We start from the raw sequence: 15,586 nt of genomic DNA, 5'->3' as shown, positions 1-15,586 counted from the left end.
TCGAACGGTTCATGCTTTCCACTACGGGGTGTCCCGTTCGTAACCACGCCAGCACCGGGAGGCAAAAAAAAAGAAAGGCAGAACTTAGGCGTAGCTTAGTTCTGGCCGGTTTCCCTCCCGGCCTCTTGCTTTTCCCGTTTCCCAGCGTGTGAAATCTCCTGGTACTTTCATCGATTTGAAGTTTGATGTAACTGTACCGGTCTTTCGCCTTTCTATTACAACATTCGGCAACACAAAGCCCGGTTCGGTCGTTGGGAGTTTGTGTATGCATCTCCCCGGTAGAGACACATGGAATCAATCATCTTTCTGAGCGATATTTCTCGTATCTTGGATCTACCGCTTCGAGGCACGAGGATGTAGGTACATTCGATGACGCTGGACGCAATTTGCACATCGTTTCGTGCCATGTTGTGCCCAATTGTTCACCGCTTGCTCTCAAATACTACTCCCAACTTCGTTAGCTAAAAAGAAGGTTTTGGCCTACGATGCCGATGATGAAGGACTTCATGGTATGACAAAGGTAACGCTTGTTTACTCACATCGAGTGGACGCTACATGGTTGGCAAGTATGGACCATTCCTCAAAGTTGCATGATTCGTTTATCAAGTTGGAACAGGGGTTATTGCATCAATGTTGATGTTTGAATTGTGTGTTTTTCGCATTGTTTGTCGAATGTTTGGCGAAGAGAGACTGGTCGTTTCTGCATACAAATTCAGTACAATTTTGCAGTCCTTGTATTTAATGCAGCCATTGAAATTGAGCTTGGAGAAACGATGAGAAACAACAAGAAAAAAAATTGATCTAGTCTTATCAAATGTACACAGTATTAGGTGATGTACCTTCTAAATAGATCTTTAGTTAAACACACTAACTTTGAACTTCGAAAGTAAACTCATCTCCGGCAGTGACATATGAGCAAAGGGCATGCCCACGATAATGGTGGTAGTTGTACAAACAAAATCCCACACCAGAGTTAAATAAAGCACTTTTAGCGGAACGCAATCAATGCTGCTGGCTGAAGGTTGGTCTATTCCATCCTCCACCAGTAGTATGAAGGATCGGTACTTCCGGTCGAGCAAACAGCGAAGGGCCAGGACAAATTGAGCGCACGCTGCTACCTGCTGGTCAAACTATTTTCGAAGCGAACAACACGACGATGCTAGCCTGTCTGGAAGTAGGAAAGAGCATCGTCTATTGTTTCTATGAAGTTTAAAGGTATAACTAAAAGAGAGAAAATAAAAAGCGTCAAAATTATCCTGTTGTGCACAGGAATTTATCTTCATGGCACAAAAAACATGGAAGCGAAGTCGGTTAGCTCCTAAACGTAGTAGTCTGGAAAGTTGTATTTGATTTCTATTTTTGGGTTTCGTTTTTTGGTCCCGCATACATTTCGATCAACTCCCCAAATCAACCCATTCTCTGTGCGCGCAGGACCTTGTGCTGTTGGCCGGATTGTATTGCTTTGCACTTTGCACGACTTCCACTGACAAATGGAGCGAAAACGACGAACCCTCTACGCCACGCGCGGACAATGGCACACACTTGTCTGTGTTATTGTTCCTCGGCAGGACCAAATATTTACTTGCAGTTGTCATTCATTTTCGTTTTTTCTCCTCGATGTAGTTATTGTTTGCTCGTAGGTTGACGGGAGGGTTTTGGTTTTATTCGCTTCATCTGATTTTTCCACGCCGGTCAAAACACAAAAATAAAATCGAGTGTGTGACATTAGTTGACTATTCTGTTGACTAGTCTGTTGTTGCTTTATTGAGTTCTGAGACCGAACGGTATCCAATATGTCGCCAGACACACAGTGGCTCGGAAAGTCGGAAAACCAACCTGTTGGTGAAACTGTTATTACTATTGACGGATGCTGCCGGAGGAGAATAATTGAATTGTGTTGAGGTAGTCGCAGCGACTGGCATCCCTGCAATCGCGTTGGAATGGCAAATTGTGTTATTGGACCTGGTGGAAGGAGTAATGGTAGACTGGTGAGTCCTTTGTGCTACTCGTGTGCCCAGCTCGCGGGAAAGCACTACGCTGTGAGAAGCGCTGATGTTGCAAATTTCCATGGTTTCCGTACCGGAGTTCCATGCTTTAGAATTTGCAAATGAAATTAGATTCACTTCAAGTTCGATTTACTACGACTCGATATTGAATTCTCTGGTCTATTCGCTTACGCATGATTTGATTCAGTTTTCATAGAGATTTTTAAGGATATTAAATTTAGCTGAAAATGTAATGAAAACTAGTTGAGATTTGTATGAAAAGAGATCTTTTCCATTTCAGTAGAATGTCCAATGTTGTGTTGGTTTATTCTACTCAATTCTTCCCTGCAGAGTTTTTGTACCTTTTGTGGGCTTTTGCCTTTTCAATGACTCCCACCACCAAAAGGATCCCTTGGGTTTCTACTTGTTCACAACTCTGACATTAGCGTTACACAAGGCTTCCTTTTTCCTCGGGAAAGGCAACCTAGCTAGGCAGATATCCTGCTGTGAAAGATGGATCAAAGCCCTTTGTTTCCTCTCTCTTTCTGTAATAGGGGTGAATATACATATGGCCGCCCGAGTACGCACCGGTCGCCATCATCAGTGCCCACCATAACACTTACCCAGATGCGAATGACAGCAGTGTGTTGTAGTAGGAGCATTATTTCCGGACTGACTGTGAGAGAGAACCGACCAGGCGAAAGGCAGTAAACGCTAACCCCGCCATGTTGTTAGGCATTTTCCGCACTAATAGCCCCGTACAGCAGCAGTTATTGGAGCCATCCCAAGAGTCAAGTGTTCTGTACCGTAATTATGCCTTTATGTTTCGTACGGGGGGAGTTAATCGGGGGGAGAGCGGTTTCGTGAGCTACACCTTCCAACAACCCCAATGCGGTGGCCAACGGTTTCGTTCCCGAAATGCGAAATTCTTCCTTCCATGTCCATGTTGTATTGAAGAAATCACTCAACCTTCATCCGGAAGGAGTGCGAGGGACGCTCACAACTTCTAACCATTTCAGTCTTTCTGGTCCAAGATCGAAACCGAAAGGATGTTGTTAACCGTCCGTACAAACGTCCGCCATACTGCCGTCAGCTCCCATCGGTTCTTCCGATACTCCGAAGGAGTTTTGCCGCAAGCGAATCCGGTCGGCAAAATGTGGTGCCTCGAATAACTTCGTTTCATTAAAATAAGATGAGCTGAAATCCGATTACGGATACTTTTTTTCTTCGGTGTGGCATACTGGTGTGTCTGGCTGAATTTACGGTTATGGTTGGTTCGGATAGAATATTTTTTCATTGCTTGACCTATGAATCTATTTTATTTCTTGAAGATATGTTTGATTCGCAAAGAAATTGATTAGCTATAAAATACTTTTGAATGTTTTGTGAGACATTCGCGAGCTGAAATAAAGAAGAAAATCTACTCTCTTACGTAGATTAGTAAGTTTAAATAAATTAATACAAAAAGTGCTCTTTTTTAGGTTTCATTTTAACGCGGTAAAATGTTGTTTTGTGTTGTTTCGTTTTTATCCCCACGAAACCATCAAAATCCTCCTTTCGCTTGCTCACGTTTTCCTGCGGTTTTCCGGGCATGTTCCGTGTTTGCCCAGATGAGATCGTTCCCAGGCGAAAACCAACCAACGAAGTCCTTACCGGAACGGGGATGGGGAGACTGCAGTTTCCCTGGGGTTCAAAGATCACCAGCAAGGGCGACGCGAGGTGGAAGGTGTTCTGAGACCGAAACACCGTCCGTGTGTCACCCTAGTGTGTGTGTTTTTTCCTTTTTTCCATGGATGGCGCCGCGCATTCACACTTCCGAATAATTCAGAAATATGATCGCATAATTGCTCTTTTATGTTAGCACGCTTTTTTCGATCCTCGGTGACGATGACTCCTGGGGAAGAGCTGAACCATTGGAAGAGGAACACCAAAAAAAAAGTAAACCACTCGAACCGCTTCATTTATGTATGCGTTGCACGGCGAACTCAAGGCAGACATGGAGCACTTTTTGGTCGGTGGTTCGGTTGTAAAGTGTTCGCCTTGCCTAATTCAAGCGGACGTTTTAGTACGCTTTCTCGCCTTCCGGCCAATTTTTGCACACGGTGGCCGTTCAGTCTCGGCAACCCATACACATCCTCGTAATGCTTGTAAAGGTTTGGGTGAGACACTAGACGTTGGATGCTGTTTTGGATAATTTTTCGTTTTACCCCTTTTTCGTATCGTGAAATCGCCTGTATGGTCAGTTCCGCTTGGGGTTTAAAATTTCATATTTGTTTTTTTTTCCAAACCCCTTTACTTTGTTGTTTTTCCTTTCGTTCCTTTATGCTTGAGGTTTTCGTATCGTTTTTCCTACTAGTGTATCTCTTACATGGTTTGGGATGAGGTTTAATTTCATCAAATGACTTGAAGCGGAATGCTTGGGGGAATTGTGTTAAAATAAATGTCATTAGAATAATTTTCCCTAAATTAGGCGTGTCGGAAAAATTATTAGTCTCGTTGGTTTTTTATTCAACGTTTTTCCTTTTCTCCTTTTTTTGCAGATCGGAGCACTACGATAATTTGAAGAAGCAGCAGAACGACCCCAGGAGTAACAATAACAACAACAATAACATCGTTCGTTACGCTGCGAGCAAAGAGCGCCAGCAACCGGACGACAAATCGGCCGGAGAGACCATCGTGACGATCGAGCTACCGTGGAATCCGATCATCAAGGCCGGAGCTCAGTCACCGGCAGCAGCCACCGTTGCACCCACCTCACTCTCCCCCCTCTCGTCGGTAACGGCCGGTGGAGAGCTGACCTGTGCGATACCGGTGCTGCGCGTACAGTCCACCCGCGGACATCAGTTCCCCGAGGCGAGCGAGCCCTTGCCATCGACGCCACTACGTCACGTCAGTGGCACGACCACGATCGTACTGACCGGCAGTGGCACCGTTCCAGCGGCGACCAGTGACAGCGATCAATCGTCGCTCAAGTGTCTGGAAACGCTTGCCGAAAAGGCGGGCATTACCTTCGACGACGCGTACGACTTCCTACCCGACACGCTGGAGAAGTCCCAGAGCCCAGCGCAGGTGGCGCAGCAGGCCACCACCGTGCCCCTGCAGCTCTCCCAGGAGCAGCTGTTCCAGTACCAGCAGATCTACGGTGGTACGATCCAGGTGAAGCAGGAGTACAATCCGACGCCCACCGGCCAGCCGGGTACGGGCGGCGTCGACCATCAACAGCAGCAAGCGCAGGTCCAAGCGCAGCAGCAGCAGCAGCAGCAGCAGCAACAGCAGCAGCAGCAGCAGCAGCATCAGCAACAACAGGCGCAACAACAGCAGCACCAAATGCAGCAGCAAGCCCAGCAGCAAGCCCAGCAGCAGCAGCAGCAGGCTCAGCAGCAACAGCAGCAGCAACAGCAGCAACAGCAGCAGCAGCAGCAGCAGCAGCAAAACCAGCAACAGATGCAGGTGCTAGCGGAGGCGAGTGGGGTTGCCCCGCCCCAGAGTCCACACCATGCGCAAACGCTTCAGCAGCAAGCGCAACAGCAGCAGTCCGCTGCGGCGGCTGCAGCGGCTCTCAACACGATGTCACCCCTGCAGGCGATGGCCACCGGTCAGCAGTTGTCCTCGGCCGACTGGAACCACGGTCGCATGGTCGTACAGCAGCCGATCTCGAACGGGCCCTACCTCCAGCAGCTGTACGGCACGCAACCACTCGTGTTCCCTCCGCTCGCCGGGCAACAACAGTTCCAGCTCATCACCTCGAAGCCGTTCCAGGGCACACCGCAGATGCTGACCACCACCACCGGCAAGCAGGTGATCGGGACGACCGGTGCCGGCAACTTTAACGGACAGGCGTCGTTCACCTTCTTCTCGCCGGTCAGCGTTGTCAACTCGCAGCCACAGGCGCAGGCACAAAATCTGCTACCGGCACTAAGTGCCGCCTCACCGGCGGGCGTCGCTGCGGCCGGCACGAACAAACAGCCGGGCAGCGCTCAGCACCAACAGGACGTCCATAAGGCGCTGGTCGCGGCGGCTGCCGTCGGGAACGCTTCCGGTCAGAAGATGCAGCTGCAGAAGATCGGAACGGCCACTGGCATTGGCGGCCCGGCCGGTGCAAGCCAGCAGCAGAATCTTGCAGCAGCCATTACACAGCAACAGGCCGCGGCAGCGGCTGCAGCAGCCGGTGCTGCCGGCCAGCAGTGCGTGCAGGTCTCGCAAGCACCGATGCAGACAGCGCAACTACTCAGCCCACTGCAACAGCAGGGCGCTCAGCAGATGCAGTTCTCTCAGTGGCCACTGCAGGGACAAATCTGGACCACACCGAACGGGCTGATGGCATCGAACCCGATCATTATCCGTGGTACCAATCCCGATGGAACGCCGAATATGTTCATACAGAGCTCCCAGCAAGCGCTTCCGCAAGCGGCACAGACACATAATCGTGAGTAAAAAACGCAAAACAAACTCGTACAGGGACTAATGATTTCCCATTTCGTTTTTTTTCAGAAGCTCTTACACTGCCATGCACCATCACGCAATCTCCACAGCAGGTGTCTCAGATGCAACAGCAACAGGTCCAGCAACAGCAGCAGCAGCAGCAGCAACAACAGCAGCAAGTGGCCCAAGCAAATGCCAACCAGAATGCCTCCGGTACGGTTCAAACCCAACAGGGACAGCTCACGACGGCAACCGGTGGATCACAAACAGTCGGTCAAACCGGTATCGCAACCCTACAGGGTCAGAAAACCATGGCCGGTACGTTGGGCACCAAGCAGGGCCAACGTCCCCAGATCCTCCCGCAAGGCGCCTCCCCCATTCGACCGTCGGTGTCCACCCAGACGGCCCAAGCTCAGCAGAATCTACTCAACAAGAGTAACAAGATGCGCACGAAGCAACCATTGGTACGTCCCTCGGCACCGATCATCAAGACGGAGTTGGCGTCCGGTACGACGACAACGCAAAAGCTTGGCCAAACAACAAACCAGCAAACGACCACGCAGCAACAGCTGCAGCAGGTCGTTACCAGCAGTGGAAAGTAAGTCACTTGAATAGAATCAACCAGAAGCATGGTGGATTTAATGATTTCGGTTTGTTTTTTTCTTCTGCAGGATGGTACTGATGAATGCCGGTACGGCGCTAAATCCCGCTGTTATCAATATGCCCATGATGGGCGACAATAAGCAGCAGCAGCAACAGCAGCTGCAGCTTCAGCAACAGATTAAAACGGTTCAACAACAGCAGCAGCAGGCCAACCAGCAGCCGCAGCATATTTTGCTTCACCAGCAGCAGGTACGAGCTCTTTCCGTATGTCGTTTGGAAGATGGGATAAAATTTAAAATACTTAAAAGTTCACATATTTGTCTAATACACACTTTCATCAATCGATGTATAGAGAGGTTATTCGATTGGCATTTGCCTTTACATAAAATACCAAAAATTTTGAGGATTTTTAAAACACATTTTATACGATAGCAACATTCACTTAAACCCAAATCTCCTAGCTGGAAGATTTTTAATGCAATGCAAATTACCATGGTAACATGAATTGTTTGATCAGCGCAACTTTAATTCGCTTTGGATCATTATGTGCGCTTGCAGATTTTGATTTGTATTATCATATAACTATTATGCTTTTGCCTTGCTTCAGACTGCTGCGTGTCGTGTATGAAGAAACTGCGAGTAGGAATGTATAGTACAATGCACCTAAGATGATCGAGAAATTTGATAATCGTTGCTATTGTTTATTATATGCTTTTGGTTTACTTCAACTATAACTAAAGAATAGCTAGCTCATTAAAATTAATAAATATTCTTTATCCGTCGTTTGTAGGCCATGCTAACACAGCAAGTAATGCAACAGCACCAGCAACAAGCGCAGCAACAACAGCATGCGGCACAGCAACAGGCACAACAGCAGCAACTCCAACAACTGCAGCAACAGCTATTCCAACAGACTGGGCAGGCAAATCAAACAACGGCCCAGTTACTTTCGAACGCTGCCCAACAGGGTCAGCTCGTTCAGGCCGCTACCGGCGGCGCCCAGCAAGGCAACATCGTCCATCAACTGCTGTTCCAGCAAGGTCAGGGCAATCAGCCGGGCATGATGATCAACGTGTCCTCCGATGCGTTGCTTCAGCAGCAACAACAGCAACAGCATGTGCAAGCGCAGCAGCAGCAACAGCATCAGCAGCAACAGCAGGCGCAGCAACAGGCACAACAGCAACATAATGCTGCCCTACAGCAGCTGGCCGGTCAACAGGTGGCGGCCGGAAAAGGTACCGCTGCGACCGCACAAATGATCATGGCCGCATCGTTAGGCCAAGCAGGATCCGATCGTGCCACAATCGTCTCTCAGGGTGGACAAACACTCCAGATTGATCGCAATCTGCTACCCGTGTCGATTACCAGCATGGCCGGAAACCCGATCGTGGTGACCAGCAACGGTGCCACCATCTCGCCCATCCATCAGGCGAATCAGGCCAGCTCGACCAACGTGGTTGCCGGGGCGCTACAATCGGCGCAGCATCACCCTGGTCAAATTCTGGTCTCCTCAATGCCAAACGCTGTACACCACCAGGGTCCGAACCCGATCGTTGCCATGACGTCTTTGTCGGCCGCCCCGATGTCGGTCGCCTCCATCATCAGCTCCGGTACGATCCCATCCATCTCGTCCGGTGCCATCACAACCACGGCCTCCCTCGGCCATCCACAGGCGACGCTCGTGTCCTCGGGCGTTGGTGCGGTCACCACCAACATGGCCACCATCAAGGACAGCGACTCGAAGGCCATCAGTGTAGCCATGCACCAGCTGCAGCAGCTCTCGACACCGCAGAAACAGATCCAACAGCAGCAAATGCTGGACAGTATGAATGCACTTGCGGCGGCTACATCTGGACCGGCCGTGGCTAATGCTAACGCTGGCCTGACGACCATGTTGACCGGCGGCACGGTGACCATTCCCGGGTCGCCCGCGTCCTCGACGGCGGGCTCCATGACTACGCTCATGAATGCCGCAGGCGTCAAGATTCCGACATCGGTGGCAACACCCACCGTAATGGGTTCACCGCAGGCGCAGGCTTCGCTGGGTGGCGTTAAGCTGGGACTGTTCCAAAGCCCTACGCAGCAGCCACTACAATCCACCGCAACCACCGACTCTCCGATGAAGGATAAATCATCCTCTGATGCTAATGGAAAAGGTACGTTACATTATAGATTTCTGCCTTGAATGATTTCTTATAATATTTTAGGTTAAACGAAACTTTGATGGTTTATTAACAATTTGTTAAACCACGTCCGCGTCATGAAATGAGGAAGAAATCAGGCTTTTCAGCTGAATCTTTGTGTTTGATAGGATATTAATGCAATTGGGGTGTACAAGCGAATAAGCTGATTGAAATTGATTTCCCCTTTTGCTCCACAAAGAAACCCGTACATTATTCATCGTTCCCAAAAGTATTTGAACTGTCTTATAGACACTCGATTAATATGTAAATTTAGCTGGTTAAATTAATATTTGATATTAGACACTCGAATTGATGGTCAATTTCTCGGTTCTCAACACAAATTTCCAATTTGTAATAAAATGATGCTGTACGATCATGCGCGAAGAGCTTATCAGATTGCGAAAGCTCTTCTGTTTTCCCGGCTCGATCACAACATCTACCCTTCCAAAACTTCCCCCTACCCACTCCGCTGTACGCGAAACGATGCAGTGTGCCATAATGATGACCATGGATGGATGTATGTATGTTCGTCGCGCATACCGTTGCGAATGTAAAACGTGGTTTTTTTTACCGTGGAGATTCGCCACTGCACACCATGATCAATTCCCCTACCCCGTTGCGATCGTCCGCCCTACCGGTATGATCACAACTCCGCGGCGTATGTGTGTGATTGTGCTGTTAGGTGTGCTGTTTCTAATGTTAATACTGTTTATTTCATCGACCGATGAACCTCCCGTCTGTCCACGTGTGTGCGAAGGGGGTGCATGGAACTCTCTTTCTCACTCTCCATGATCAGTTATACGCTCTTTTTTTTTTTGTTTGCTATTTCCTAAGCAACTTCAAAAACTAATCTGCGTCTAACCACTCATACAGTCGGTTCGTCATTCTTGTGCGATTCGCGGACATTTGCGGTTGTGCGCGGTTTTCGCTTGTGCCTCGCTCGGCGTTGTGTTTCAGCTTTGAAAGTGGGAAACGGTGAATAATTAAACTCTGCAGTATCGCAACTTCCACCTTTCCGGTGGAGCCTTTGTAAGATGCGGCCTAACGTTCGGTGTCGTTTGATCGCAACCGGCAAGAGTTATGCTCGGTTTCCTTTCGAGAAACGTTTCCAAGTGTTTTTATGTGAAGTTTTTGAACTTCCGTCGTTGTGATGTGCTCATGAAAGTGTCCACAAAGTTGTACGGTGTGATGTGAGTTTTAGGTTTCCCTTTTTGCCACATCCGGTAGGTTTTCATCCAGTGGGTTTACAATAACACAGTTATGTCTGAGTGGACTTCTGAAGTGGTTGTCTTCCTTGCAAGGAGATCCATAGGGGGGGATGTTTTAGAGCCTTTTGAACAAATTCGTTCACCCCTCAGAGAGCAGCTCACGAGACGATGTGACAATAATGGGCGAATAGATACACCGGTTAAAAAGTGGGAAACATCATCCCCGATCATTGTGTTGAGAGCGAAGGGTGGTGTGCAAGAAGCGGATTTACACTGACTTGCAAAAAAAACGAACAACAACAATTCAACATCAAAAGCGGTGGGGCCAAAAGGAAAAACGGAACACAACTACCGGTGACGACCGGAACCACCACCAAGATCACGACCGGCGGCATCGCGGTATCAGGCGGTGTGTTGTGCCGTGTGACACACACGGCTGCTGTTGTCCGCTGCTCCCGCGGCGTTCTTCGCGGAAATGTAGAGTATTGGTTCGCGATTCGGCTGGGGTGTATGCTCCCCGTGCCAGAGTGGTTGTGTGCGCTGCAGGGCGTGTGATTGTGTGGTGCGTTGTTGGGGCTGGTTGGTTTATGGGCTTGTTGAACTTGACATTGGTTGGCGAGAGAGCGCCAGTCGTAGTTTTGACCGAGCCGTCGTCCAGCGTCATGTGCCGCGTTGTTGTTTATATCCCTTCGCAAGGCGCTTCACGGCGATTTCGTTTGCGAAAACTAACGGAACCGAGGGGAGAGATGAGTGCAGCTCGGTGGTGCAATTAACGTTCGCCAACGTCGACCATTTCAACTAAAATAACAAAGTACGCGGTGAAACCGTTGCGCGGAAAACCGATCCTAGTTCACGGTGGGAAAGCACACAGCGCAATCCCTTTTGCAACTGCGGTGCAACTTTCAAGGCCATCTGTGTTTGACGAGAGAAAAATCCATGGGAGAGAAAGTGAGAGAAGAGTGCGAGTTTTCCAGCGAGCCGGCCTGACACACTGATCGATATATCGAACAGCTAGAGCGCCTCCTCACTGGGTGGTGGGGGTGTTTAGGGGGTGGTTGGATGTTGCGGTGCATTTCCGTTACACCTCGCGCCACTGGTGTCGTGTGTGGAGTGACGAAAATGGCGGGCGACTGTACCGTGCAATTGCACACGCCGGAAGAGGCTAGCACAAGCAACGCGGTGGAGGAGGATGGGAACATGGGGTCGGCAAGGAACCCGGCACGTGTCGCTGACATTCGCGTATACATGGGGGAGATGCATATCCCCCCTCCCAAGCAGCATGAATGATGGTGTGGTGTATTGGAGGCAGGCCCCAATGAATCACCTTTGACGTTTGCCTACATGTTTTTGACGGTGATGTGCTTCAGTGCCTCATTGACAACCATGATCCCCTGTTGTTGCTCGTGGTGTGTTTGTAGTCGTTGCGAACAAAGGTAGGGAAAGAGGAACAGGAGAGAGGCTTTACGCGGAGGGTCGTCACGAATATGACGTCAATAAAAAGGTGCATCTTTTTCAATCACCGAACGGGTGTGCAAGTGCATCCAATCTGACACCGTGCCATCTCCATTCGGGATCGTTGTGTGCAGCGTATAAACGTACGTATGGCGATGGAAAGATGCCACTTGCCTTTTTGGTGGTATGCGGACGATGATTAAACGTCCAATTATTCGTGATTGGTAGTGTACTGTGCAATGATTTGAATTGTGTTTTTGTCCGTATGAAACTACGCTTTCATGTTTAACATTGCAGCCAATCGCAAAGTGTCTATCAACAAAAAGCTAAATTAAAAATATGAATTGATTGAAAACTGTGGTTTTAAGTGATTTCTCCTGCCGACAAATATTATCCGTTATATATCAATACATCTGCTGTTGTGTGCCGTCTTCAAGAGTTAACCAGTGAATTCGGGACAAACACTTTCACGTGACTTTTCTAAAACCTACGTCTCACCTCTATTTGGCAGTTGCACGTTAATTGATAAAGGTTTAAAGTGTACCGTTTGGAAGATGCTAGAATTTGGTTTCGTGAATAAAGGGAGCACGAAACAAACAACTGGCGCTGGTTTTTAATTACGCTGGTGGTGCTTTTTGTAGTGATAATAATTTGATGATATAAAAAATAAGCTAAATAGAAATCAATGCAACGTATTCATCTCAACGAAATGTGCGGAGTAATCACATTCAAACAAAATTCCAAAAAACTGCGATCATACATCGTCGATCGTCGTCGGGGTGAAGAAGATAGGGGTTGAAACATGACTTTTTTTTCCTCCCCCGGTTAATACCTTCCCCACATCAGTCTAATTTTTGTGCGTGTGTGTTTCGGGTGGTTGACTCGCGCATTTTATGTGTGTGCAGCGTTGTGGGGACGGTAGAGATAAACTAATTCCAGTGATTTTCGCTTTCGTCATCTGGCGACGCGTCGTGGCTTAAGATATGGCGAAATCACTGCGTCCACTTATTTGGTTCTCTCTCAGTTTCAATGAACAATAGTGTACCAAGCCATTTCGAGATGTTTTGGTCGATTTCTTGTGCGCTGTTGTTTTGTTTTCCTCAACGTAACACCATTTCGGTTTGAGTGAAAATCCGATGAAACAGGGTGAAATTGAAGGCGAAAGAATTCAACCGGGACTGCCTAAATATATCCAAATATTTCGATACTTCCAGTGAATCTACTCGTACACTGCTGTATCTAAATGGAAGAGGCTTGAGTTGTCATGTGAAACCATTGATCATTTAGCAATGCCACCTCGGATGATGGAATTTCCACGACAATTTGTACGTCTGTGTGAGTTGGTCGTTATATCTATTGGACGACAAGACTTGCCAAAAGAAGTAGGCCAGGAAAGCGCGTTGTTTGATCAGCTTGACTCGTGTCGATCAGCCAAAGCACGCACGAAGAAGAATGATATCTGTTTTATTTGTTGACATTCCAATTTCTAATGTTTTCTTTCTCTCCTCACCGTTTTTCTTTTTCTGCAGAATCAGAACAGACGTCGACCTCAACGGCTTCAACGACGGCAGACGGTGGATCGGATGCGCAAATGAACGGAACCGGTAGCACTCCGATGGATACCACTCCGGCTGCGGCCGGAAACAGTTCGCCTGCATCATCGGCCGCAAAGTCGACCGGTACCGATGCGACCTCAAACCCCGGTGCCGCAAAAGTTGCACCATGCTTTCAGTCCATGATGTTCCACTTCCAACTGACAAACGCGGGCTCATCCACAACCAACTCGATCAACCAGACGATCGCGTCCGTATCTACGGCTACCACGACTTCTACGTCCACCGCGGCTCTGTCGTCTACGAGCGCCACCAGCGAGACTTCCTCAGCTACGACGGTTTCAACGGCCCCGCTAACGTCGTCCTCTTCTTCCACGGCTACTACCAACTCAACCACGACAATGACGACGAGTTCGAGTAGCAGCGGAGACACGACGGTCAGCTCCAGTACGACTGCGACGTCGACGGCAACTCCGACGACAGCGATCGCCGCCATTACGGGCACTTCCGCTATCCCGGTCAGCAACATAGGCGCGAACGGTGTGCTCTCCACCGGTGCCAGCGTGGTGTTGGCTGGTACGACGGGCACCAGCTCGACGTCCTCGAGTCAATCGCCAGGACTTCCACCGCCGGTGCAGACGAAGGCGGGCAGCAACGGCGACAAGGGAGGCATCCCGAAGGCGACAATCAAACCGAACGTGTTGACGCACGTCATCGAGGGTTTCTTGATACAGGAGGCCGATGAGCCGTTCGCTGTGCAGCGCCAGCGTTACCCCGAGCGTGACAACTCCGACGAGCCACCGAGTAAGTATCTTCTCACAAAGAAAGTGAACAAGTTTGTTGGCTTGGATACTAACGGTATTAACCCGTTCATCTTTACAGAAAAACGTGCCACAAACGAGGGAAATTCACCCCTTTCACCATCGAGTCAGAGCGGAGACGGGTCGGGCAACTGCGAGGTATGCGGCAAGAGCGAATTGCGCAGCAAGATGAAGCGCAAACGGTTCTGCAGCGTATCGTGCGCCCGTTCGGCCAAACAAAACTCTACCGATCAGATTTCCTCTCCGGTGCAAAACGGAACGAGCTCGCCGGGAATGCCACTGGGTGCGTTGGAGGCACAACCCGGCACGAATGGAAGCACAACGGTCGATCCTTCGATCGTAGGCTCCATGAATGGGCTGCTCACGACGGCAGCCCCGGCGGTGGTTGTTTCCAGCGTCGACCCTTCACTGGGACAGCTGGCACACGGGGCATTGCTTAACCCTGTGGCGGTCGGTGGTATCCTTTCGGGCATAAAACTCGAAAACCATATTGGCCAGGAGCAACAGCAGCAATTGCAAAACATGCTTCCCGCAAATCCCGCAGCACTTGCCCAGCAGCTTCTTCAGCAGCAACAACAACAACAGCAGCAGCAGACCCCAACTCCAATGCTGATCGCGGATGTACCTGCGCCCGTGACACCTGTTGCTGCGGCAGCTGCCGCTGCTGCCGCCGCCGCCAATGCCGAAGAAGGCTCATCGATCCTGCGCTGGTCGGTGCAAGACGTGTACGAGTTTATCCGTGGACTGCCCGGGTGCGCGGACTATGCGGAAGATTTTGTCAACCAGGAGATCGACGGACAGGCCTTGCTGCTTCTGAAGGAAAACCATCTCGTGAGCACGATGGACATGAAGCTTGGACCGGCGCTCAAAATTGTCGCCCGGGTGAAACTCATGAACACCACCATTGCCGGTGGTACGCCGGAAGGACAGCAGCCGGGCGCGTGAGAGACACACGAGGAGCAGCCCTCGAACGATAGGAATCTCGAGCCGGCCGGAGAAGCTAGCTGTAAATAGAACGTCGTTTGTATATATGAACTTTCATAATGTCATTTCGTTTCCGAGATAATCGTATTTCGCAAATGAGAAGAAAGCGGTCTGCCGATGGTATAGATGAACTTCCATAATGTCATTTTGTTTCCGAGATAATTTTGTCTCGGTTTTGAAAGAGGAGAAAGAGGAGAATTGTCCCGTTCGTCCGTCGAAATGTATTTGAATGTCGATTTACATTGAATATATTTGTGCTGTCGGTGCCGAGATGCACTGGACGGGCCCCGGAATCGATTAACTTTTAGTTGCTAGGGTCTGTTTCAAACGGAGCACGCATTATTATGGCAGCCAATACAGCTTGCGGATGGATGG

The 15,586-nt window shown here is 49.4% G+C and overlaps 1 protein-coding gene across 1 annotated transcript; it reads left to right on the top strand.

Annotated features, from left to right (window-relative positions):
• Window positions 1-288: 288 nt before the first annotated feature.
• On the top strand, window positions 289-15,312 carry LOC131284280 (polyhomeotic-proximal chromatin protein). Its single transcript, XM_058313134.1, has 9 exons — window positions 289-356; window positions 4,526-5,219; window positions 5,367-6,411; window positions 6,477-7,005; window positions 7,079-7,259; window positions 7,801-9,166; window positions 13,383-13,489; window positions 13,526-14,210; window positions 14,289-15,312. The coding sequence occupies exons 1-9, from the start codon at window positions 289-291 to the stop codon at window positions 15,170-15,172; spliced, it is 5,559 nt and encodes a 1,852-aa protein (XP_058169117.1). The 3' UTR covers window positions 15,173-15,312.
• The last annotated feature ends 274 nt before the right edge of the window (window positions 15,313-15,586 follow it).

This window comes from Anopheles ziemanni, chromosome 3, assembly GCF_943734765.1.
Source record: "Anopheles ziemanni chromosome 3, idAnoZiCoDA_A2_x.2, whole genome shotgun sequence".
NCBI lineage: Eukaryota > Metazoa > Arthropoda > Insecta > Diptera > Culicidae > Anopheles > Anopheles ziemanni.
This window is presented reverse-complemented; position numbering and strand designations above follow the sequence as displayed.

Bases quoted from the DNA above. Each gene is read 5' to 3' on its own strand.
- LOC131284280 (XM_058313134.1), top strand. From the start codon at position 289: ATGGAATCAATCATCTTTCTGAGCGATATTTCTCGTATCTTGGATCTA. The intron at 357-4,525 runs GTAGGTACATTC...CTTTTTTTGCAG, and splicing joins CCGCTTCGAGGCACGAGGAT to ATCGGAGCACTACGATAATT. The intron at 6,412-6,476 runs GTGAGTAAAAAA...GTTTTTTTTCAG, and splicing joins AGCGGCACAGACACATAATC to AAGCTCTTACACTGCCATGC.